General features: G+C 44.4%; 1 protein-coding gene across 2 annotated transcripts in view; it reads right to left on the reverse strand.

Moving 5' to 3' along the window:
- Nucleotides 1–26,123, reverse strand: part of TULP4 (TUB like protein 4) — a 218,142-nt gene that overhangs the window by 63,161 nt on the left and 128,858 nt on the right. For both annotated transcript variants that reach the window (XM_068231856.1, XM_068231857.1), the window contains exons 5-6: nucleotides 15,048–15,228; nucleotides 11,309–11,443 (exon numbers count right to left, since the gene is read on the reverse strand). In XM_068231856.1, the coding sequence (XP_068087957.1) occupies nucleotides 11,309–11,443; nucleotides 15,048–15,228 (316 nt within the window). The remainder of the gene's footprint in view (nucleotides 1–11,308; nucleotides 11,444–15,047; nucleotides 15,229–26,123) is intronic.

A 26,123-nucleotide genomic window follows, 5' to 3' on the forward strand; every position in this document is an offset into this window, starting at 1 on the left:
AGAATGAAAGGAACTTTATCATCAATCACCATCCCAAAACACCGTTCTTTTATTATCTCCCCAAAATTCATAAATCACTCACCAATTCACCTGGTAGACCCATCATTGCAGGGATAGAATCCATCACCAGCAACTTATCTAAATTTGTAGACTATCATTTACAACCCCTTGTACAAAATCTACCATCATATCTTAAAGATTCGGAACATCTTATTCAGATATTAAACACTATTCCTTGGAATACAGAATACAGCTGGCTGACATGTGATGTGTCTTCCTTATACACCAATATTCCACACACCTTTGGCCTCAGATCATTAACATATTTCCTTTCCACCCATCCCGACATGCCAGCCACCCAACAATCATTCATTACTCAATGTGCAGAATTTATTTTACAACACAATGTGTTTTCATTTGCTGACAATCATTACCATCAAATTTCCGGTACCGCTATGGGCAGCTCATTTGCACCCTCATATGCCAATCTTTCCATGGGCCTCCTGGAACATCTCAAATTCTCCCAGACACATACATTTAGCAAAAACATTGTTCTATATAAAAGATACATCGATGACTTGATCTTCATTTGGAAGGGCGACCATTCCCTCATTCCTACCTTCCTCACCTTCCTGAACGATAACCCGGCCGGTCTGACGTTCACCCACCAACATCATCCCACCACCATCGATTTTCTCGATCTAGTTTTATTTACTAACACCCATCACATCAAAACCAAGACACATTTCAAAAAAGTTGACTCTAACAATTACATTCATTTCAATAGCCATCATCACCGACCCTGGACAACCAATACTCCCTATAGTCAATACCGCAGAATCTTCCGCAATTGCACCGATTTCTCCGATTACCAATCCCAATCAGATATCCTTACCAAAAAGTTTGCAGAACGTGGCTACCCAAAAAAACTGATCAAAGACGCCAAATGGAAGGCCACCATCACCAATACCAACAATACTGTTTCGTCCTCGACCCCCAGTCCTTTCCCCAGATTTATCACTGGATTCAGTAAACACCACAAACAGATCAGATCCATAATACAAAACAGATGGGAGATTCTGACACAGGATCCTCACCTCAAGCCTACCATACCTGAAACTCCCTTACTCACATTCAGAAGGGCCCCCAACCTCAAAAGTCTCCTGGCCCCTAGTAAACTACGCCTACCTATCCCTAATCCCACTGAAACCACCCCCATCTCAAACCCTGGGTCATTTCCCTGTGGGAAATCCAGATGTACTGCCTGTCGCTTCATAAACACCACTGATTCCTTTTCATCCAATACCACCCAAATTCAGTATATTATCAAACAATACATTACTTGTTCAACCAGAAATGTCATTTATTTGATCTCTTGTTCATGCAATCTGCAATATGTGGGGCGAACCACTCAACTTGTCCGAAACAGAATAGGACAACATAAGCGCAATATATTGAAAAACTATCCACTTCACAGCATTTCCCGTCATTTCGGCTCCACCCACAACTGCAATCCACAAACACTCAAATTCACGCTTATTGAATCCATCCCACCGCACAATGCTTTTGAGGTCCTTAGGAATAAAGAAATGTTCTGGATACAAATTCTTAAAACACTAACGCCCGAAGGTCTAAACGAACAATTAGAGAAAGTATATTGAATCATCTTTTTTTTAATATATTTTAAATGGTCCTCTCTTTTATTCGAACCCATTATATTTGTCTTACACTTGTTTTGCTTTGATCATTTACTTATTTTATCATTTTTAATGTATTTTCGTCAAGTTTTATGCTTCATACAAATTTTTGCAACTATGCATAGTTTTGTATCCATACTCCTATTATTACAGCAGTTTTCTGTTTTTCACCCTGTACCATTAACCCTAGCTGGAATGAACCTCTCCAGTATATTTTGGATCCAACATTCGGCATAGTGTGGCATGAACAAATTTTTTTATGCATTTTCTTTACATGTACTTTTTATGTATTCCAAGTGCAACTTTTATTTAACCTTTCTACATTTCCTTTCTCCAGCCTCCGACCCTATAACAAACACCACATCTATTGTTTTTACTTAAGATTTAGGCCACCTCCAATCCTATGCGCTTTTCACCATCCACTACCAACCCATACAAGGTACACTATGGGAGTAAGCATGTTGTTACTTATGCATATCCCAGTCCCTTTGCCTATATCCCTCTCTTTCTCCCCCCCCCCCCCTTCCCTTCCCATCCAGCATCATACACATAGGTTTGCATCCTATTCCCACATTGATCACAGTACTGCACCGCCCTACTACCATATGTCATCAGCATGCGACCTCTGTCGCTCCCACTTCCCATCCCCCATTCTGGGTGATTCCAGTCACTTATAAATTAAAGACAGAGCACCCCACACCTCACAGAGGCGCTCTACCTGGTTCATGACCTGATTTTGGTAAGTTGAGCATTTGCTCACCTTTAAACACTGCTGTTTCTTAGTATGCCTTTTTGTTTTATCATAATATACTGCTGCACTCACTCCTTCAAAAATGAAACCTTTCTCTGCTTCTCATAACTCTAGTAAGTTGAACATTTGCTCATCTTGAAACACTGCTTTTTTTTTTTTTTTTTTTTTTAATGCTTTTTTTGCCTTATCATAATATACTGCTGCACTCACTCCTTTAAAAACTAAACCTTTCTCTGTTTCTCCCTGTTTTAAATTCATTTTTTTACTGTCTTATCATTTTACTAAGAGTGACTCATACTCTGCCTTTATATTATGGATATGTGCACTGTCACTTTATACATGCTATTTGCACACGTTCTCAGTCTATTTTGTATGCATATCTTGCTGTTAAATGCATATTGCACATTTTATTGCTGTAGACTTGTGGTGCACCTTTGGGTGCCTGGTATTTGCGTTCCTCTGGCAATCCCCTTTTTTTTCCTTTTGTTTCCCTTCCCCAGCACCCTCCAAATAATCGTTTGCCTGAAGAAGCGGGACTGTTACCCGTGAAACGCGTTGCACTTTTGGAGTTACTAATAAATGTTACTATAGACTATAAGTAACCTGTCCATTGTCCGGCCATTTTTTTCAGAAGGGAGGTGAGTCCACCCACTTCCCCCTTTTTAACAATTTTAACTAATTTTATTCTGCTTGGCGCCTCTGTTATCATATTTCAATATCATCTAGTCCACCCTTGGTGGAGGGGTGTATCCCCATTTTCTCCTATCTACAGAGAGCGACTTTTTAACCTGAGCGGGGTCAGGTTACAATTCTCCCCGCCGGCCTTTCCAGTGGTTGCCTTTGTGGCGACCCACCCTTGTGAGTATAATCATCTCATTTATTCACAACAGACCTCTCCATATTAACATACTGCACCATATTGGGCTCTCGGTTTCTCCCCCATTTTCAAGCTCTATTCATACATTGCCCGGTCATTGCAATCTTGCAATGACAATATTTTCAATGCAGGGAACATTCATTTATTCATCTGAGCATTTTAATTAAATTTTATCCTGCAATTTGTTTTACAAGTATACAGTATTAATACTTTTTCCTGATCCCCCCTCCCTTCATTTGCAACTAGGTTGAACTCACAGCAGTGGGTGTGTGAGTGGATTAAATGTATGTGTATGTACACAGCAGGTTACAATTGTAATGTACAGTGTTTATCACTGTTTTATGCTTATTAAAGAGATTTAACATTTGATCTGAGGGCTGTGGAATCATATTGTGACATTTTAGATATAGCAAATTGGGGACTGTTTTCATAATCCATAAACAGCTGCAATTCACCTCTTTGGAGCCACGTGCACACAATTTATTATTGAGCATTTATTATGAAGAACTGTTTCACACCCAAAGGACTAGCGATTAGTGACTTTGAAGCAATTTTGTAGAGATCATTATTAGCAAGCGACTTCAAAGTGATTTTTACAGCAATTTTGCTTTTCTATACTTTCTACAGAATCGCGATTCCTTCAAAAATCCTACATGAAGCACTTTTGTGATTTTTACAAAATCGAATCACTCCAGTGTGAAATAACCCATAGGAATACATTATCTAAGATCTCCGAATGCTAGCGATTGGAAAATTGAACTAAAAAAATGCTCTTGGTGTGAAATAGCCAGGGCCGGCCCTTGACCTGAGCGACCGGAGCGATCGCTCAGGGCGCCTGGCCGCCGGCTTCCAGGTCAGGGGGTCGCTCCTGCCGCCCTGGCCGCATATGTTACTTTGTGCTTCGGCCTCCGGCTTGGTCCATTGCGTCTTGCTCCGGCTCCGCCCCCTGGTGCCACTGGGGGCGAAGGCCAGCAACTGCTGCGGCGCTGCCTCTTGGAGTCAGTGTGAGACTCCACCGGCGCCCGGCCCCCGTGATAGGATGGATGGAGTGCTGAAGCATGCAGCACGTGTGCCAGCCAACCTGCCTTGCCCTGTGTGACTGTCCTTCATCCTGAGTGAGAGTGAGACAAGACCTGGCCGTCTTCTTTTCCTCTCGTGCTCCCAGAACTGACTAAGTGACCAGCAAAAGTAATGCTCCCCATCCCCAACCTACCTACACTAAGGGGTGATATATGCTTAACCTATTCTTTGCTAGATACACGAGGGGGTCAGGGGGGGGGTTAGAAGGGGGGGGGGGAGAATCTGCTGCCTAAACACACTAAAAGGGGATCTGCAACTAGTAGCCTATAAGCCTATATATACACTAAGGGGGGGGGATCTGCTTACACACACACACACACACAATCTCCAGTGATTCACTGCGCTCCAATGGTAAATTTAATATAAAAACAGGGGTTCACAGCATGAAAAAGGTCACTTCACCTTCACAATAGGTTAATAGGTCGATAATACTGTGCTCCAATACCTCTCACAGAGGATTGCCACCCTGTGGATAATCACAAATAAATGCACATAGTGCAAAGTATTGCCACTTTAAGTAAAAATCCACACCACGTGAATGCACTCCTGGGGGTAGTGCCACCACCTTGGGAAGAATTTGCTTGGACTCCCCCTATGTGGCCCCACTCACCAGAAGCGCCTCTTGCCACACTGCGTATAAACAAGTTCTGGTCAGCCAGGAGTTCATAAAAGCAATTCCAGTGTTTATTTAGATGCAAGCGTCAGACAGTGGATCCACAGCAGCTACTCAATCCGCGGTATAGAGCACACGCCACCGGGTCTCCCACTTCCTTGCTGCCTTACTGTGACGTCACCGCGTTCCTCACGCTCCGCCCTACGTGTTTCATCACCGTCGTGACTCATTCAGGGGCTAGAGGACGGCGGTTGACGTCTTCCCTAAAACTCTAAAACCGCACCCACTCCGCCTCCTGGACCGCCCACAACACCGCCCTCTCCTGCTGCTAGGCGACCAGGTGGCGTGCTGACCTCAGTGCGTGCGGATTGCCTTCCGTAACATATACATAAATCATATTCACCACTACACCTATACAAAATCAACCTTGTGCAATACAAATATTAATTTACATGCTATAACAACACTCCCTAGCCTATGTCTCATGCGTGTCATATTACAAGCAATAATATTTCTACATTAATACAGTGCATACCAAATTATCCCACCTATTACCTTATAATCCATATACATTGCTAATACATGGCAATATACATGAACTACCACTATATAATTACACCTCAACCAAAGCCCCCTCTTTACCGTCATCTTATATTCTTAAAGTGACAGTGCATGATTGGTACTACATACCTACATCCCTGCAACACAATTGCCCCCAAACTTCATAGTTAAATTCATCCACAACCCCTTTTTTTTCCACCATCATCTTGTGGTCTTAAAGTGACAGTGCATATTATGTACTTATCGCTTCAACCCTACACCTATTCAGGCCAACAAGTGTGCCCCCATGCGCAAACTTTGCACATGGTGCACACCCCCCGGCATACCATTCCTAAAAGTGACAGTGCATATCAATACATAACCTGTGAAATACTAAAATACAAAAATACAAAATACAAAAATGCAATTGCTATAAATGCAATACAATGTGATCCAACAATAATTGTGCAACTACAACACTCTGTGATCCTCCCTCATCCATAAATTGTACCCAAATATCCCTTGTCTACCATTACATCATTTCAGGCATTAGCAATAAAACAATTTATGTCCAACTCTATATTTAACCCTTTAGGTGTCATAGTCCCCAACCTATATATCCATTCTGTCTCCTTCTTACAGAGCTGCTGCAGACGATTGGATCCACGCCAGTGTGTTTTAACATGCTCGACTGCAGCAACCCTGAGAGAGCTAGGGTCCTTACCATGGCTTTCTAAAAAGTGGGCCAACACACTATGCGAAAAAAACCCTTTCTTGATATTAAAAATGTGCTGATATATCCTCTTTTTCAAGGGCTGGGATGTTCTTCCCACATATTGTAGATTGCAACCACACGTTAACACATATACCACATAGCTCGTGGAGCAAGTCATAAAATTTCTAATTTTAAATTCTCTCTGATTTTGACTGGAAGTAACGCAATCTACCCGGTTAGTATTTGTCTCCCTACATAGACAACAGTTCCTACAAGGTTAATACCCTGGTCTCTGCCAGGGATTACCACCCCTCGTTGGGGGGTCAACACAACTTGGGACTAACATGTCCCTCAGATTGGGGGCCCTTCTGTATACAAATTTAGGGACAGATGGTATAATCCTACTGAGCTGAGCATCCTGTTGCAATACATGCCAGTACCTCCGAAATACCCCCTCCACCTGTTTATATTGGCCATTAAAAGTGGAAATGAATGATAAAGGGGGGCACTCCGCCTCCCTCTCTACCCTTCCCCCCAACAAGTCACTTCTGTCCATGGCTGCTACCTCATTCTCCACTTCCTTAATCACATGAGGTGAGTATCCCTTTTGCATGAATCTATCTGACAGGACCCTAGCCTGTTCGCGATAATCCCCTACATTGGAACAGTTCCTTCTCACCCTCTGGAACTGACCCTTAGGCACAGCTCCTAACCATCTAGGATGATGGCAGCTTACTGTTGGTAAAAAACCATTTCGGTCAGTTTTTAAAAAAAAACACTTCGTGAGCAGCCTTCCTTTATCTACAAAAATTGTAAGGTCCAAAAAATTAATCGCAGACCAACTCACCTCTGCTTCTAACACTATATTGGGATAAATGGAATTGGCCATATCCAGAAAGGAGCTCCACTCCTCCCTAGTTCCACTCCACATAATTATGAGGTCGTCAATGAATCTCCGCCATTCTATGACCTTGTTGGGGCACATTTTTATGGCTAGCTCCTCCCACTCGGCCATGTATATATTAGCTAAAGAGGGGGCGAACGGCGCCCCCATTGCACAGCCCTTGATCTGCGCATAATACTCACCTTTATGCCAGAAATAATTTCTAGAGAGGGCAAATTCAAGAAGCTCAATAAGGAATTCGATCTGTTTTACTGGAAGTCGTTCATCTCCTATCAGGGCCCTCCTAACTGCTCCAATCCCTCCCTCATGGTCTATATTGGTGTATAGGGATGCGACGTCTGCTGTCACCAACAGCGTCGCATCCTCTACCACCAAACCATCAAACACTCTGAGGGCATGTGTAGTGTCCCTCAGGACCCTTGGTAATCTTTCTACCACCGGCTGTAAAAAGCGGTCTAAATAGCCCCACACACATATATATACATACACTAAAGGGGGATCTGCCTACAAGACTAGTAGCCTATATACACTAAAGGGGGGATCTGCCTATATATACACTAAGGGGGGGGGGGGGGGGATCTGCACACACACACACACACACACACACACACACACACACACACACACACACACACACACACACACACACACACATATATATACATACACTAAAGGGGGGATCTGCCTACAAGACTAGTAGCCTATATACACTAAAGGGGGGATCTGCCTATATATACACTAAAGGGGGGATCTGCCTATATATACACTAAAGGGGGGATCTGCCTACATATACAAGACTAGCAGCCTATACACACTATAGGGGGGGGGGATCTGCCTACAATAGGCAGATCCCCCACCCCCTTAGTGTATATAGGTTGATAGTCTTGCATATGTAGGCAGTTCCCCCCTTTAGTGTACATATATAGGCAGATCCCCCCCTTAGTGTATATATTATATATACACTAATGGGGGGCTCAGCCTATATATACACTAAAGGGGGGAATCTGCCTATATATACACTAAAGGGGGGATCTGCCTACATATACAAGACTAGCAGCCTATATACACTAAGTGGGGATCTGCCTACAATAGGCAGTCGCCCCCCCCCCCCTTCGTGTATATAGGTTGCTAGTCTTGCATATGTAGGCAGATCCCCCCTTTAGTGTATATATTATATATACACTAATAGGGGGATCTGCCTGTATATATACACTAAAGGGGGGGGGGATCTGCCTACATATACAAGACTAGCAACCTATATACACTAAGGGGGGGGGGGGGGGATCTGCCTATTGTAGGCAGATCCCCCCTTAGTGTATATAGGCTGCTAGTCTTGTATATGTAGGCAGATTCCCCCCTTTAGTGTATATATATAGGCAGATCCCCCCCCCCCCCTTAGTGTATATACAGTGGGTTGCAAAAGTATTCGGCCCCCTTGAAGTTTTCCACATTTTGTCATATTACTGCCACAAACATAAATCAATTTTATTGGAATTCCACATGAAAGACCAACACAAAGTGGTGTACACATGAGAAGTGGAACGAAATTCATACATGATTCCAAACATTTTTTACAAATAAATAACTGCAAAGTGGTGTGTGCATAATTATTCGGCCCCCTTTGATCTGAGTGCAGTCAGTTGCCTATAGACATTGCCTGATGAGTGCTAATGAGTGTACCTGTGTGTAATCTAATGTCAGTACAAATACAGCTGCTCTGTGAGGGCCTCAGAGGTTGTCTAAGAGAATATTGGGAGCAACAACACCGTGAAGTCCAAAGAACACACAAGACAGGTCCAAGACAGGTCAGGGTTCAAGTTATTGAGAAATTTAAAGCAGGCTTAGGATACAAAAAAAATTTCCAAAGCCTTGAACATCCCAAGGAGCACTGTTCAAGCGATCATTCAGAAATGGAAGGAGTATGGCACAACTGTAAACCTACCAAGACAAGGCCATCCACCTAAACTCACAGGCCGAACAAGGAGAGCGCTGATCAGAAATGCAGTCAAGAGGCCCATGGTGACTCTGGACGAGCTGCAGAGATCTAAAGGCTCAGGTGGGGGAATCTGTCCATAGGACAACTATTAGTCGTGCACTGCACAAAGTTGGCCTTAATGGAAGAGCGGCAAGAAAAAAGCCATTGTTAACAGAAAAGCATAAGAAGTCCCGTTTGCAGTTTGCCACAAGCCATGTGGGGGACACAGCAACCATGTGGAAGAAGGTGCTCTGGTCAGATGAGACCAAAATGGAACTTTTTGGCCAAAATGCAAAACGCTATGGGCCTGATTCACAAAGCGGTGCAAACTCTTTCGCTGACTTTTGCGCGCGCAATTTGCCGCGATCGCGCGAGTCGCGGCAAATTGCACGCGCAAAAGTCCACGAAAAAGTTTGCACCGCTTTGTGAATCAGGCCCTATGTGTGGCAGAAAACTAACAATGCACATCACTCTGAACACACCATCCCCACTGTCAAATATGGTGGTGGTGGCAGCATCATGCTCGGGGGGTGCATCTCTTCAGCAGGGACAGGGAAGCTGGTCAGAGTTGATGGGAAGATGGATGGAGCCAAATACAGGGCAAACTTGGAAGAAAACCTCTTGGAGACTGCAAAAGACTTGAGACTGGGGCGGAGGTTCACCTTCCAGCAGGACAATGACCCTAAACATAAAGCCAGGGCAACAATGGAATGGTTTAAAACAAAACATATCTATGTGTTAGAATTGCCCAGTCAAAGTCCAGATCTAAATCCAATCGAGAATCTGTGGCAAGATCTGAAAACTGCTGTTCACAAACGCTGTCCATTTAATCTGACTGAGCTGGAGCTGGTTTCCAAAGAAGAATGGGCAAGGATTTCAGTCTCTAGATGTGCAAAGCTGGTAGAGACATACCCTAAAAGACTGGCATCTGTAATTGCAGCAAAAGGTGGTTCTACTAAGTATTGACTCAGGGGGGCTGAATAATTACGCACACCCCACTTTGCAGTTATTGATTTGTAAAAAATGTTTAGAATGATGTATGATTTTCGATCCACTTCTCACATGTACACCACTTTGTACTGGTCTTTCATGTGGAATTCCAATAAAATTGATTCATGTTTGTGGCAGTAATGTGACAAAATGTGGAAAACTTCAAGGGGGCCGAATACTTTTGCAACCAACTGTATAATATATAAACTAAGGGGGACTGCCTATATATACACTAAGGGGAGGATTTGCCTACATATACAAGACTAGTAGCCTATATACACTAAGGGGGGATCTGACTATTATATAATATATACACTAAGGGGGAGGGGGGGAACTGCCTATATATACACTAAAGGCAGGATCTGCCTACATATACAAGACTAGTAGCCTACATACACTAAGGGGGGAATCTGCCTATTATAGGCAGATCCCCCCTTAGTGTATATAGGCTACTAGTCTTGTATATGTAGGCAGATCCCCCCTTTAGTATATATAGGCAGCAAAGTGGATGAATGGGGGAGGGGGGGGGGGGGGGGCACCAAAATCTGGTTACGCTCAGGGCGCTGTGAAACCTAAGGCTGGCCCTGGAAATAGCCCTAGGTAAGGCAATGTCCATGACCCAGTATCAGCATACCAGTGTCAATGCTTGCCTTTACTGGCTACATGCTTATTTCCAGTCAACAACTCAAGCAATGATAAGAAGAACTGCTCAAGAGAAAAAGCTGTGAACAGCTGTAAATGCTTCCAGCAGTGGCTGGGGAGTATAATGGTTAAGGGCTCTGCTTCTGACTCAGTAGACCAGGGTTTGAATCTCTGCTCTTCCTGTTCAGTAAGCCAGCACCTATTCAGTAGGAGACCTTGGGCAAGACTCCCTAACACTGTTAACTGCCTATAGAGCGTGTCCTAGTGGCTGCAGCTCTGGCGCTTTAGGTCCGCCAGGAAAAAGCACAATATAAAGGTTTTGTCTTGTCATTTGTCATACTAGGTGTCTAGTTTAGATAGAGGTTGACGTGACATTACATCACACCTTTAAAGTAAAACAAAATGATAAATTCTGCACAAAGGTTGTGACCAATCATCCCCACGCATGTACAAACAGGCCAGTTACACTTTATGGAGCTATGAACTTTATACATGAGACATAAATAATGGAAAAATCTTGATACCTTTCAACCCTGAGCGAATGATGGCTGGTGACAGGTCATCATAATTGTTCATCAAGCTAATATCCCCAGAAGTGAATCCAACTGTGAGCAGTGGTTTGATGTTTTCCACTGGTATAGGGTATGCAGCAGGCCCATCTGCAACAATCAAATATTTTCTGTTAGTAGCATGATCAATGCAGTTTTATCCATAAAACAACATTTGTTAGGGCCCATTTCCATTACCATGTTGTATTTTCTAGATGCGGAAATCCGGATGTGGCTATCAATCATTGTATGGGAAATGGATGCATGCTGCAATCCATATTTTTTCTGCATCGCACAGCAATAGCAAATTTGCATTCAATGGAAATGACTCCATTGACATGCATCCGTCACAGTTTCAATTTGAATATTCGCACTGCAAATTTGCACTCAGTGGAAACGGGCCCTTAAGCTAAGTACCCACCTGAAAATGCATCAGAGAATCAGCGACAACAAATAATCGTTACATACTAAGATGGCGCCTGAGTAGGACGCCTCGGCACACAGGGCTCCGGCTCTTCACACTTTTTCCCCCCTTCCCTCTGTGGCTCACCTATGCCGGGAGGTCGGAGGAGTTCCTCCTGCTCTCCCCATCCTGGGGAGCCTGGACTTGCTGGGCTAAGGACCCCGGATCGCCGTCATTGCATCGCCGCATCCAGGCTGGGCTAAGGACCCGGATCGCCGCCATTGCATCGCCGCATCCAGGCTGGGCTAAGGACCCCAGATCGCCGCCTCCACATCGCCGCATCCAGGCTGGGCTAAGGACCACACACAGGCCTTTCAACCACCGCAGAGGGACAGGCGCTGATGCGGCGGCTCTGGGGAGGACAGGACACACTCGTCATCGGAGCTGGCTGTGGCCAGGGAACGGTCCGTCTCGCCCCACTGCCGACTGCATGCACGGTACTCCCTGGCTCCTACACGCACAGGGCCGCCACGTGGGCAGCTACACCGCCGCTGCCAGCGGAACCAAGGACGCCGCCCGCAATTAAAGGCACAGGGACTGCCTCACCACCGCAGAGGGGCGGATGCGGCCACATGCTGCCTGTTAACGTTGGAGCCCTAGCTTCCATCCTGGAGCCCTCTGCCTAGAGCCTGCTGCCACCATCTTGTCCACCATCACTGCTGTGTCCCTAATCCGCCGCTGCTGCTGCTGCTCAGGACACACAACCTGCTCCAGGGGACTGACCAGCACTCCATCAAGCCACAGTCTCAGTCCAGGGCCCTAGCAGCAGGTCCAATACAGCCCCCAGCCACTCCAACGCCCACCAGGATCCGCAGCAGACACATCCGCTAACATCGGGCACCAGTCTCAACAGCAGAGAAAGCGACGCAGCCAGCCAGTGGGACACTAACTGATCACTAACTGACCGACCAGGTTACGCCACAATCCTAAGGGGACTCGCCTCTTTTTCCCTCTCCTCTCTTTGTCTCTTTCCTAGGGTCAGACTGGGGGGCATCTGATTCAAAGCATCGCTGCAAAGCGTTTTGAGTGCCATAGACGGCAGCGGATTACCCCCTGGTCCCACCCCCGGGTTCATCTCTCACACACCACTCTATCTATGCTATATCTCTATGCCTTGTATTGCACTGTACCTACTGTATGTATTTACTGTATATACCTGTATGTATGTATGTACTGTATGTATATATTGTATGCTAAACGCACCATGCTGCTATTGTACCATCACCGACCCTGTTTGTGCCAAAACCAATTCCGGGTACGACTCACGTTGTACTTGGCGAAATAAACTTGATTCTGATTCTGACCAATGCATCTCCCGCAATTGTGTAAACAACAAGTTAACCTTGCGGCACAAACAATCTGAAAGATTGCAGTGATCGCTCACCCAGTAATCCATCGTGAGGGTTGTTTAAATCCAAATGATTGCTGCAGATGCGAGTCGATCGCTGCATCGCCTCGCATCCTTCCACAAGCACTTCCGTACAACCGGATGCGGCTTCCCAGCGGCGGCTAAGGGGACTTGGATGCGTGCTGTGGAAAATTGCAGCATGCTATCCATAGCGCATCGCGCCGGATCGCATAGGTAAATTCACGTCAATGGAAACTATTGACGTGAATTGATTGCAGTTTCCTTGCGTTGCCATGCGGATTGGTTTGCGCATAGCAGTGGAAACGGGCCCTTACGCTACCTTCAGAGTGGTTCATTGCAGTGTTTTGTGTCGGACAATATAATGGCATTATTAAAGAAGTATTTGCTTACAGAGGCGGGGAGGGAACGGACGCAGGTGGGGAGCAGCAATATAGAGGAGGCGGGGGAGCGGCGGTGACAGACAGCGACAAGCTGCATGTCGCTAGCATGGCGTTTTTTGTTTTTTAAGGGGGACAGCAGAGCGCAGGGGGCCTGGGGAAAAACTGTACAGACACAGAGGCAGGTTACTGTATGCAGAACCAGCCTCTGTGTCCTAATAGGATTCTTCTAACCCACCTCGTTTTTTTTTTTAAGAATTGGAGGCCTAAAATTCTTGAAAAAAATGTACCGCTTTTGACTCATAATTCCAGACAGAAATGCACCGCCAGTGAGGTTAATAGCACTGTCAACGCGTTTTGTGGGTCCCTGCCCACTTCCTCAGGCCAAATCAAGTGCCTCACTGTGTTAAGAGCCAAGGTTTGAGCGCCTAGAAAGGCTCTCAAACCTTAGCTCTTAACACAGTGAGGCACTTGATTTGGCCTGCGGAAGTGGGCAGGGACCCATGAAACGCGTTGCCAGTGCTATTAAAGTTCATTTTTATATGAATTTGTCTCCATTAAGGTAAGCCACCTCAAACTTTATTTTTTTTTATTATTTTTAATTCATTTTCTGGGCGCCTTTTCATCCTGTTGTGCATTGTATAACACTCTCCCCCCCCCCCCCCCCGGGGGTAAGTGATACCCTTAGACCCCATTTACAGGCCCCTAGGGCCTTTTTCTCGAAAAGTGCGACCATCTCCGGCTAACCTGGACCCCCAAGTGGAGTCAGGTTTATTTATCTACACCTGCCTGCAGTGGTTGGTTGCCCCTTTGCAACCTCCCTCTTTGTGAGTACCCTCTGTTTATATATTTCTGCTCCTATCATTTGTAACATACTGCACCATTGGGCTCCCGGTGTCTCTGTGTTCCAGGGTGACTATTCACCCTCTAATTTGTCTATCTCTAGAAACTGTATTCAGATCGTGGTTTATCAAAAACATGTTAGAACAAGGCTTGGATCTAAAATGGAAGATCCCACCACATACTCTCAGTTTGGCTTCATTATTAGGTAAAAGCAAAAACAGGCTCATGCATCTTCTGCATTTAAAGCTTCTGTATTCAAAAGGTCTGTTCCAATACAAGTCATTCACTGCAGTATCCTGACATATGAGAGGAGTCAAAAGACCATACACAGTTTTCTCTCCAGTGTGTGTGTTCTCTCCAGGGCGGCATGAAAAAGTAGCCGGGTGGGCCATAATGGGGGAATGCAGGGCTGGCGAAACTCTGCTTACAGCATAGGAGGAGGAGGTGATCTGATGACAGCGGGTGCTCCCCAAACTTAGCCGGGTGGAGCACCCAGCTAAAAGAGCCTGGGGAGAACACTGCGCACATACTATATATTAGAAAGAGATTCAGAAGCCCTGCCCGCTCTCTTTGTTTTGCTGCTCTTTAGTCTAATGATGTCAGAGCTAACAGCCTTATCAGCTCATACAGAGGCGATACTTTATAGATGCCTTGACATCTTACCTTGTGGTGGTGAGTAGTCATCAGAGTCTGTGTCACTTTCACTGCTATCTTCAACCAGAAAGCTTGGGTAGTTCCAGGACATGCTCACTATGCCATCAGATTCATGCAGGAGAACATGTGCAAGCATTCTACCATGACAGTCCATTACTATAACTTGACCATCTGCAGTGCCGAATAACACCTACAAAGCAACAACAAAGCAACAACAAACCTTGTTAGTCTACGGTCATGTTCTAAATCTTGAAAAATTCAGCACAATTTCAATTACATTTACAAGTCCCTAAAAAAAACAAATCTTAAGTTACTGCTAAGTATTTTGGTATCTGGAACTTCCTCCAACCGCTATAATTTCACAGAGAGGATAGAGGATAGGATAAAATGCTTAAAGTGTAAGTACTTCTGTACTTCAGTACTTATGAGATTGCCAAGTGCAGCCTGGGATGGAAAAACCACACACGAAATGGTAAGATGAATTACGTGTATTATCTTCTACCAGCCACTAAATTAGTTAAAGAGATTTACTAGCACGAAACTGCATGTATCCTTGAGAAAAATCACCCAAAGGCTTATCTCCATAGGAAGAAAGCAGCAAGGCAACTTGAAGTGACCCTGTAGCGAGAGGGATATGGAAGCTTCCATACTTATCTTCTTTTCAACTATGCCCATTGCTTGTCCGTCATGATCCCATACTTTCAGCACTTTAAAAGGAAATTGAGGCGTGATATTTATGGAAGCTGCCATATTTATTTCCTTTTAAACAATACCAGCTGCGTGGCAGACCTGCAGATCTTTCACATCAGTAGGATCTAAATCACACACCTGAAACAAGCATGCAGACATCTAATCTGCATACTTATTTAGGGTCTATAGCTTAAAGTATTAGAGGCAGAGGATCAACAAGACAGTCACGCAATGTGCATTATTTAAAAGGAAAACATGTCAGGCTCCATATCCTCTTACACTTCGGGTTCCCTTTAATCCACAAACCCGGAAATAGTACGCATATCAATGCATATGCATATCAAGTGCTTCAACTAAAGTGAGACTTTGCTGGCCGCATGCTTGCTTCATGTGAAAGTGATTCTGACATAAATTTGAATCAAAATATATTATTTGCAAGGAACAGCATTTCATTTTCAAAACAACAATAATTATTTCCTTAGTGCCCACATTTTTCCGGTGTCTATTCAAAAGAGATAATACAACACAGTGACAAACATTCTCCTGTTACAACTTTATCGCTGCCATTAAAACCAAAATCTGTATTTTCTGGAGTATAATATATTAACCTTTGAAAATTTTCTGAAAACTCGGGGGTCATCTTATACGCGGGTGTCATTGATGCTGGGTGATATGCGATGCTGATATGCGATGTGCGTACTCGACATGCTGATATTTAGGCGATGCTGATGCGTGTATGCGTCATCCTGATGTTTAATTACCGGTTGCTGGAGATTTGGCGGTCACCGCATATGCTGGAGGGGAGCTCTCCGCTCACGCTGCAAGGTCTGGGACACCCAGGGTATGAAAGAAAGAGATTGCGTTGTGCCCATAAAAGACGCCTCTTCCACCCTTCTGGCCTGCCCTATCCTGTTACCGCCTCTCAGATCTCGCTGCTTTGGACTGTAGTGAAACGGCGCAGGCGCACATGTGCGAGATCTGAGAGGCAGAGAAGGAGGTAAATAGGATACAAGGGCAGGCCAGACTGGTGAAAGAGGCGTTTTATGGGCAGAGCGCAATCTATTCTTAGATACCGCTCTGATAAACAGGGAGAAAGGTAGAGCTGACCAATCTGCTTAGGGAGAGTTGACCAATCCAACCAATGAATCACCTGTATACTGTTCTATACTGGGTACCACATACAGTACAGCACCAGTATCTGTTCATACATAGTACCAGTACATGATGTTTTTAAAATTTGTATTTGTTTTGCGGTGGAAATTCTATATTTTAACTGGAAAAGTTGGGGGATCATCTTAGACGCCGGAAAATATGGTACGTATAATCTTCAGAAAAAATATTTATATATATATATATATATATATATATATATATATATCGGTGTCTCTGTGTCCCATCCCTCACTTCCTGTGTGTGTCCCGTGTTTTGCGCTACTGGGAGGGACGCAGAGGCTGAGAAGAGCTAAGGGAGGACGGGGCCAGAAGGGGCGGGCGTGTGTGCGCGCAGCGGGCGTGCGCGCGGAGGAGTGGTGAAAGACCTAGCCCGTTCGGCGGCGGAAGTGATGCGATGCGGCTAGGTAGCCACATTCGCATCACTTAGTAGTAGAAACGGGCCCTTATGGAGCCTCTGGAGCCTATCTGTCCCACGATCACACCTCATCTCTGCAGCTGCAGGGCCAGTCTTCTCTGTTCGGGACACAGTGACAGCTTGGTGACATCATCAAGCCGAATCACTGTGTCCCGAACAGAGAAGACTGGCCCTGCAGCTGCAGAGATGAGGTGTGATCGTGGGACAGATAGGCTCCAGAGGCTCCATAAGTATTTACAGTGCAGGGCCAGGGATTGTTACACAGAGGGAAGGGGTGGAGGGTGGGGGACAAAGTGCCAGGGATCACTGCACAAAAGGGAACATGCTGGCTGCAGACAGGGGGAAGAAGGAAGGAGAATGCCACAGACGGGGTGAGAGCGCAGGGGGATTCAATGCATAGACGAGGGAGAAGGGAGGGGGTATACATCTGCAGCTTCTCTTTTCTGCTGGCTCCTGATCACATAAGGGCTTCCCCAGGACGGCTGAATGCCTGTTGTCACACTTTGGGTGGCATTGATCGCTGCCCACAGTGTGCTGGCAGGCATCCAGAAGTCTTAGGGAATCCCTTGTAAGTAAAAAAAAGTGGAGCCAGTGGAGGAGATAAGCTAGAAATCTCCCTGGCTGCAAGGACGAGTGTAGCTCGTCCTTACCAATTTCAGCATTTTTTTACTGGACGAGTTACACTCGTGCTTACCGCTAGGGAGGTTAACTGACATTTTTTATCGTAACAACCAACTATTTATACAGGAAAATCATGACAATTAACAAAGTTGAATGCAACGCACACAAGCAATAGAACACAGCAGTACATGCATCCAGCTACATTTGAAATTGGTCAGCAGGTGCTCGTCAGCCAATCAGGATGCACTGTCATACACCCTTTACCTGCCATACCACATCTAGCAGCCATTAGCATTCAGGTGGGAGGCTTCAGTTGGACGCCATCGCAACATTGCGTCGCTAGCAGGACCGCCCCGTGCAGGCATTCCTCCCACAGGGGTCCCTCCCTAACCGCTCACCTGTCCGACCATGTCCTAGAGCTGAAAGAAAACGTTTAAAAACACACGATTGGTTCACATGATGGCCAGGGGCCCCGGACCTCTCGTCAGACTGATAAGAGAGGTCCGGGGCCCCTGGCCATCGTGTGAACCAATTAACAAAGTTGCCCAAACTTTCGCATCCCACTGTGCATTTTATATATTATATATATATATATACACAATATTATTCTATTGTGTACTGCCGGTAATTGGATAGTTTGCAAATCAATGCATTCTGTTTTTAATTATATTTTATACAGCCTCGCATGGGGTTGTAAGCACATCTTATTACAGCTACATAATATCCAGATAATTAAAGGAACTCTATCAATTAAAACAACTTTTTTTTAATGCTGTATGTTAGGGCACACATTACTACAAGTACTGTACTAGGAGCAATTTCTTTCTTCTCACAGCTCTGCCTCTCTGCTGTAAAATCATCTCGTCGGTCTTCGATACAAAAAGTGTTGGGTTCTGCAGGACTTGACCATGTTCCTGCGCAGGGGGGCTGCTATCAACTCCTCATTGTATTGTTTATTAATCACCTTGCTGAAAGTATCTTATTCAGATGGTGGTAAGGGCTTAAATATAACCCCTTGGGGGGCAGATTCCCCCACAGAGGCATATTCTCTGCATCATTACATGCCTCTGTGTCCCCACACCGCCGCTCTCTGCCCCCCCCCCCACCGTCACGTCTCTATAGCCTGACGAAATTAGCAACAATATTTGTCGCTATCTCAAAGGGTAAATAGAGGAGAGGGATTGCCTGTTCAAAACGCTCACTAGGGGCATTACTGTAGGCTTTCCCGAGCTGCCATTGGGCATCTCTCTCACTGCCCACGCCCCCTGTCGCACCCCTGCCTCCCTGCACACGGCTGGGAGAGAGAGCTCTCTCTCCTTCTCGCGTCGTGACCCAGAGGTTGTAAAGGGGGCCAGTGCGGCCCACAGAAGTGTCAGACAGCGTTGGTTTTGGCGGCTACCTAATCCGCTCAACCCTCCGGATCAAGTAGCATCATTTTTTCTTTAAATTTTACAAGCCCACCTCGGGCTCTCTTTTAAGGCGCGTATATACGCCAGACTTTTCCAAACTACGGGTCGTCAGACCCACCCGCGGGGCTGTCGTTCTGACGAAAGTTGCACGTGAGTACAAGCTGTCGTCCGACTGATAAGACTGGTTTTGACTGATCCGCCGAGCAGATCAGTCAAAATCCATCTTATCGGTATGACAACAGCTTGTTCTCACGTGCAACTGTCGTCAGAACGTCAGCCCTGCGGGCGGGTCTGACGACTCGTAGTTTGGAAAAGTCCAGCATGTGTAGGCGCCTTAAGATTAGAGCAATGTGTGTATACGGTCTTCCCTTCTCTGACTGATTACAAAGGCATTATCAGGATCTTTATCAGTACGTCTCTTCCTCCCAGCATGGACAGCACACAGCAGACTAGGAAGTAGATGCAGCCAGGAGTGTAATGCTGGGCATACACGGCTTTTTTCTCCTTATCAATCGAGCCGCTGATGGCTCGATTGATAATTTCCGACAGGTCCGATGACCCGCTGGATCGATACCCCGCGGGCGGACAATAGCGAGGGATCGAGCGGAAGATAAGGAGCGTCCCGCGGGGACGAGCGGGGATCGATCCAGGCGCCGGCAGGGACGCGCCGGGATCGAGCCAGCGGCTCGATCCGGCGCACCTGTCTCATCGTGTATTCCCAGCATAACATCACAAGCAGCCAGTCAGCCAGAAGTAGTGTATACATATCTTAATGACTGCTATTTATATTATAGCAATATTACAGCACATCTAGCTATCGGTTACCTCTTCAGATCAGCCGCCTCCTCAGATTCTCCCGCATGCTGTTATTACACAGTGAAATAGATTTGTGAGCTGTGTGAGGAATGAATGATGATTTTAAACCAGAGAGACAGGGAGAGAGAACTGGGGGAATAAATAAAAGTGCCCCATAACATTAGTGGTAAAGTGTACCCTAATATAGAGTATTAAATTGTAACTGTCGGGTATAAAATCAATAATAATGATAAATGATCATTCCCCAGTTTACCTGACTCTTATTGGGTACATTTACGCACAAAGGAAGTTGCAGGGCATGCTGGGTTGTCCTTTCTTGCTTCTCTACTTTCCCCTCAGACTTTTCTAATGCAGCCTAATTGGCTAAAGCCTCTTTGCCTCCTGTTTCCCCAGTCCTACACTTCTGCTCCTCTCCGACTGGCCAATATTTCTCATGCTGAGACAATGAACTTTCTATTGCAAAGCTGGGTGGGAGGGCCTGAAGACTGGGAGGTGGGCAGGCAATGCATACACAATAAGGCAGAGGAGAGTAAGGGAGGAAATGACATCAGGATTGGCTTTAAAACAGACACAGTTAAAACTGAGAATCCTAAGAAGTATTTTCTCTTTTTTTACTATAGAAAAATCACTAAAATCCAAACATGGACACTGCAAAACATAGCTTATGTAGGTAGAGCAAGTATTTATCTACTTCTATATGAGGTTTTTTTTTCTAAGATAGTATGGCTGACAGCTCTTCTTTAAAAAAAAAGTTGTTTTAATTGATAGTGTTCCTTTAAGAAACCCCTCTCACATGACATCCACCCCTACCTATTAAATAACTTGCGCTTAGTTATTAATAAGCTGCTATGTCTTATTTTTACTACCTTTTACGTGGTTACGTTTCAAATGATTGGGGTAAAACGGATGCTTTCCTGCTGTAAGCTTAACATCAGTGGTGTATAAGCAGTTGGAAGGTATCCTAAGGGATGCTGTACAAAATTAGATAGCACAGAATAACCTCATTTCACATAATCAACTTGGGGCTTACTAAAAATAGGTCTCGTCTAACAAACATGCTCAGCATTTGTGATGTGATGTGATAAAGGCAGATATTGGAAAAGCAACAGACTAAAAACCACTTGAACTTTGCAAAAGCTTTTGACATTGTTCCACACAATAGCCTAATGCAAAAGCGGAGGGTACAAGCACTAGGAGAAAATGTAAGAACGTGAATAGAGAATCAGTTAAGGGACAGAAGGCAAACAATTCATACTCTAAATGGTAATGTATTATTTAGCAGAGGGGTCCTGCAAGGGTCAGCATTGGGTCCAGTTCGGTTTAATGCATTAAAGTCGACAGTATAAAGAGCAATGTTATCTTCACAAATAATACAATAATATGTAGAATTTGTCAAACTTTAGCAGGATAGTGTTATACCACAAAAGGATATTTTTATCAAGGCTATACAGGCAGGTAAATGCCAGAAGAAATGTAATATGGATCAATGTAAGGTCATCAATTTTCGCCATGTAAATGGCATAGATCAATAAAACCCAAATAAGAAACAGCTGGTGACCTGGTGACATCAGATTAGGAGAAGGACTTGGGAATACTGGATAACATACCGTAAGTCCAAGGAGTACTATGGTGAAAAACCAACATTAAAAACACACATGTACAAATAAATTTGCCCTAGTGTAAATGCACTGTACTTCCTATGTATTTATCACTTTCAGTCATGTCATATTCTGATGGTTCTGACTCCCTTACTGGCAGGTTTTAGACTAGTACATTTCCTCATGGGGGGATTCTCAGGGCTGCTTCTGACCTATTTAGCTCCCCAGGCAAGAAATCCTGTGCAGAACTATATTGAGGGACCAGATAGACTGCTGGTGGATAGAAGAAGCCCCAGATAAGTAGATCTAATTAACATTTCATCTTGGATGTCCTTTAACCACTGTAGCTCTCCTGAGACCGCCTAATGCCGATTGGCCTCATGGTGGTTCTCGTGAACAGCATGCCAGCTGCGATCGGAGCTGGCAGGAGGAGTTAATTAAAAAATGGCTAATATTTAAGTGTACGGCACTGTACAGGGGACAGATCTGTCACTTAGCTGTCCCTAGCAACGGCTCCCATCTTGATCCCATACATAGGCTGATGCCTATGTATGGGTAGTGTATTGTAAGGATCGCAGTCGAGGGACAATTTAGGGGGGAGGGAGGTCAAACAAACACTGTTAAAAAAAATGGTTAAAGAGACTGTAACATAAAAAGTGTCCCTGGGGGTATTTACCTTGGGAGGGGGAGCACTAGAGGTCCTCGAAAGGCGGCCGTGTAAATATTTACCTTCCCAGCTCCAGTACAGGCTCAGACCAAGGTGGAAATAATCACCCGTGCAGTACAGCGGACCCGATAAGGCTCAGCTATTTCCGCCTTAGCCTATTGGGGAGCTGCTACTGTTCCTGCGCTGGAGCCGGGAAGGTAAATATTGAAGGTGCTACTGCGCCATAGCACAACAATTTGTCGACTGTGGTTCTTTTTGGGGGGGGGGGGGGGGATCCAACGCTGCCACCGTGGGACGGAAAAGGAGAGGGGAAGCCTAAACAGGATCCAGAGGCTTCCCCCTCCTGAGGTAAGTACCCCCCCAGGGGCTCTTTTTTAATGTTACAGAGTCTCTTTAAGCCAAAAATATACAATATCTTTCCACAGGAAGTAGTTATCACATATTGTATATTTGCTTTTAAAAAGGGCCTGGATGCTTTTTTTACTTGGAAGGGCATTAACAGCTATGATTCCTAGTGGGAGGATGGTGAATCCGTGATAGTGCCATGAATATACTTTTTACCGAGGCCTGTTCTTCCTCTGGATTTAGGTAAAGGCTATCATTCATAAAGCATTTCCGCATGCTGAAATGCTTAAAACAGCTGAGTTTACCGAACACTTAGCAAAATCTGCATTCATAAAGGCTCTTTCCGCATGAAAACCTGACATTACCAAGCAGAGCGATAAATCACCGCCTTGTGCGGCGATTATAGTAAAAAATTTAACAAAATGTTAATTCATAAAGATTACCGCAAGCGGTGTGAGGTCGGGAAGTACTGCTCCCTCTGATGTGGCGATAACAATGTAAGTGAATGGAGATACAGACCTCCCGGGCAGCTGCAGTAGAGCGGAACACGGAGAAATGTATCAACTCGGCAGCTTCCTGTGCTTCCGCAAGGTTACCGCCTGCCTACCGCCAGCCTAATTCGGGGAATCTCCGCACTGCTATCGCAACTGTATACATTTTTATGAATGACCAGCCAGAAGTCTAAAATACCGCCAGCGGTGTTTTCCCGCATAGATTTACTTTACCGACAACACTTTTATGAATGATAGCCAAAGTACAATTAATCTTCTTGAAGGTGTCTAACACCCAGCATTTCAACTTTGCTTTAAAAGATTGCTTACAGCTTAGAAACTATTATGCCAGATTTTTTTTAAGCAGAAATTCACTGAATGGGTTAAACATGACATTTTAGTGTTGCATTTAGCTAGAAATCTGCTTCCCTGCTGAGGTTTAGATACAAATGTATCTATTTACAATGTAAATAAACAACCACCTCTCTGAGAGAGCACAGAGGGCTTCCCAGACAGGCTTTTTAGAAGTCTATTTGCATTCCAAACAAAGATACATTTGTATCTAAAGCTCAGCATGGATGCGGATTTCTAGCTAAATGCAAAACTAAAATGTCATGTTTAACCCATTCAGTGAATTTCTGCTTTAAAAAAAATCTGGCATAATAGTTTCTAAGCTGTAAGCAATCTTTTAAAGCAAAGTTGAAATGCTGGCTGTTAGACCGCTTTAATTGAGGAAAAATTGCCCACCAGCACATACACCATCTCATGAATTAAAGTCTCAATGGTTTAAAGCCGCCCTTAGAATTAACCATCAATATGCCATAACACCCAACAATTGTATCAAAACAGTTGGTGATGTCACCAATCTGAATTGAACTTCATCCCAATCAAAAGTTTGCTTTCTTAAAACAGAAAGAATTTGCGATAATTCAGGTTGGAGTGAGCTTGAGATTTCTCCCAGTGCATCACTGCTGAATATATGCAAATTAACCATTGTTGCCCTTAGAAGCTAAACACCCCTCCAGAACCGCTGGAATGCAATGAAGTGTCAGCTTGTTAATTTGTACAGAGCCATAATAATCCAACATGCATACAACTGTTTCGAATTGTTTGATCCTCATCAGTGCATGGCATGGATTAGCCAAATTAATCCATGCCATGCACTGATGAGGATCAAACAATCCGAAACAGTCTGTATGCATGTTGGATTATTATGGCTCTGTACAAATTAACAAGCTGACACATCATTGCATTCCAGCGGTTCTGGAGGTGTGTTTAGCTTCTGAGGGCAACAATGGTTAATTTGCATATATTCAGCAGTGATGCACTGGGAGACATCTCAAGCTCTCTCCAACCTGAATTATCACAAATTCTTTCTGTTTTAAGAAAGCAAACTTTTGTTTTCCTTAGTATTTTAGTAAGGGGCTTTTAGGACCATTGTAGCTCCTCACACACTCCAATGAGTTCTGGTTCACCATGAGCTTGCTGGTTAGTCTGTACCTGTTCATCCCAATCAGTAGCTGATACCCCCTTTTGCATGAAAACTCTTTTCCTTTTCACAAACGGATCACCAGAGGGCTCTCTCAGTATGGCTGATATTGTGGTGAAACCCCTCCCACAGTGTGATGTCAGGACCATGGTTCTGACATCACATTGTGGGAGCCTTGTTGCATTGTGGGAAATAACAGCTGTTTTGAAAAAAAAAAAGCAGCATCTCCTCCCCCTGACATCACCTGCCAAAAGTAAAAATGTCGCCACGTGATAATTGTCAGACTGTAAATCAGGGAGAGGAAAGATTTTACAATGGACAAACACTGACTAAATCATTTATACATGATTATTGTAAAAATGAAGCACTTTTTTTTTAAAATACATTACTTTAACTGGAGTTCCTCTTTAAGATGCAACAATAGTTAATGCATTAGGTATGAGAAATGGATGAGCAAGGTCAAGATTATGTTCTATAAAAGGATGAGATAGAATAGAACACCAGTGCAGAACTGAAATGGGTGTGAGCTCAAGACAGACTAAAAAAAACAATGCATTAGCAAAGCACAATTACAAAAGGAACCCTGTGCTGTGAAAGATGAAAAATGTAAAAACTGTCAACCAGATTCACAGTGTAAAGCTGTAACCAACAACAAACACCACATGAAATAAAAGCCAAACACAGAAAGAAATATCATAGAATATGGTGTAAAGTAGATAAATATAAAATAAATGTATGTCTCACAAAACATATACAGCAACGTTACATAATGTATGCATAATATCCTGCGACTAAATAAAGCAGCAAGAAAGTATGTGAGCCCTTTATATAAGGATTTCTGCACAAATCGGTCATAAAATGTGATCTGATCTTCATCTAAGTCACAACAATAGATAATCACAGTTTGCTTAAACTAATATCACACAAATAATGAAATGTTTCCATGTTTTTATTGAACACACTATGTAAACATTAATATTGCAGGTGGAAAAAGTATGCGAACCCCAGGATTTAATAACTGGTTGAACCTCATTTGGCAGCAATAACTTCACACAAACGTTTCCTGTAGTTGCAGATCAGACACGCACAACGGTCAGGAGTAATTCTTGGCTATTCCTCTTTACAGAATGGTTTCAGTTCAGCAAAATTCTTGGGATGTCTGGTGTAAATCACTTTCTTGAGATCATGACACAGCATCTCAATCGGGTTGAGATCAGAACTCTGACTGGGCCACTCCGGAAGGCGTTTTTTCTTCTGTTTAAGCCATTCTGTTGTTTATTTACTTCTAGGCTTTGGGGTTGTTGTCCTGTTGCAACACCCATCTTCTGCTGAGCTTCAGCTGGTGGACAGATGGCCTTAAAGAGACTCCGTA

The sequence above is a fragment of the Hyperolius riggenbachi genome, chromosome 4, assembly GCF_040937935.1.
Source record: "Hyperolius riggenbachi isolate aHypRig1 chromosome 4, aHypRig1.pri, whole genome shotgun sequence".
NCBI classification, from domain to species: domain Eukaryota; kingdom Metazoa; phylum Chordata; class Amphibia; order Anura; family Hyperoliidae; genus Hyperolius; species Hyperolius riggenbachi.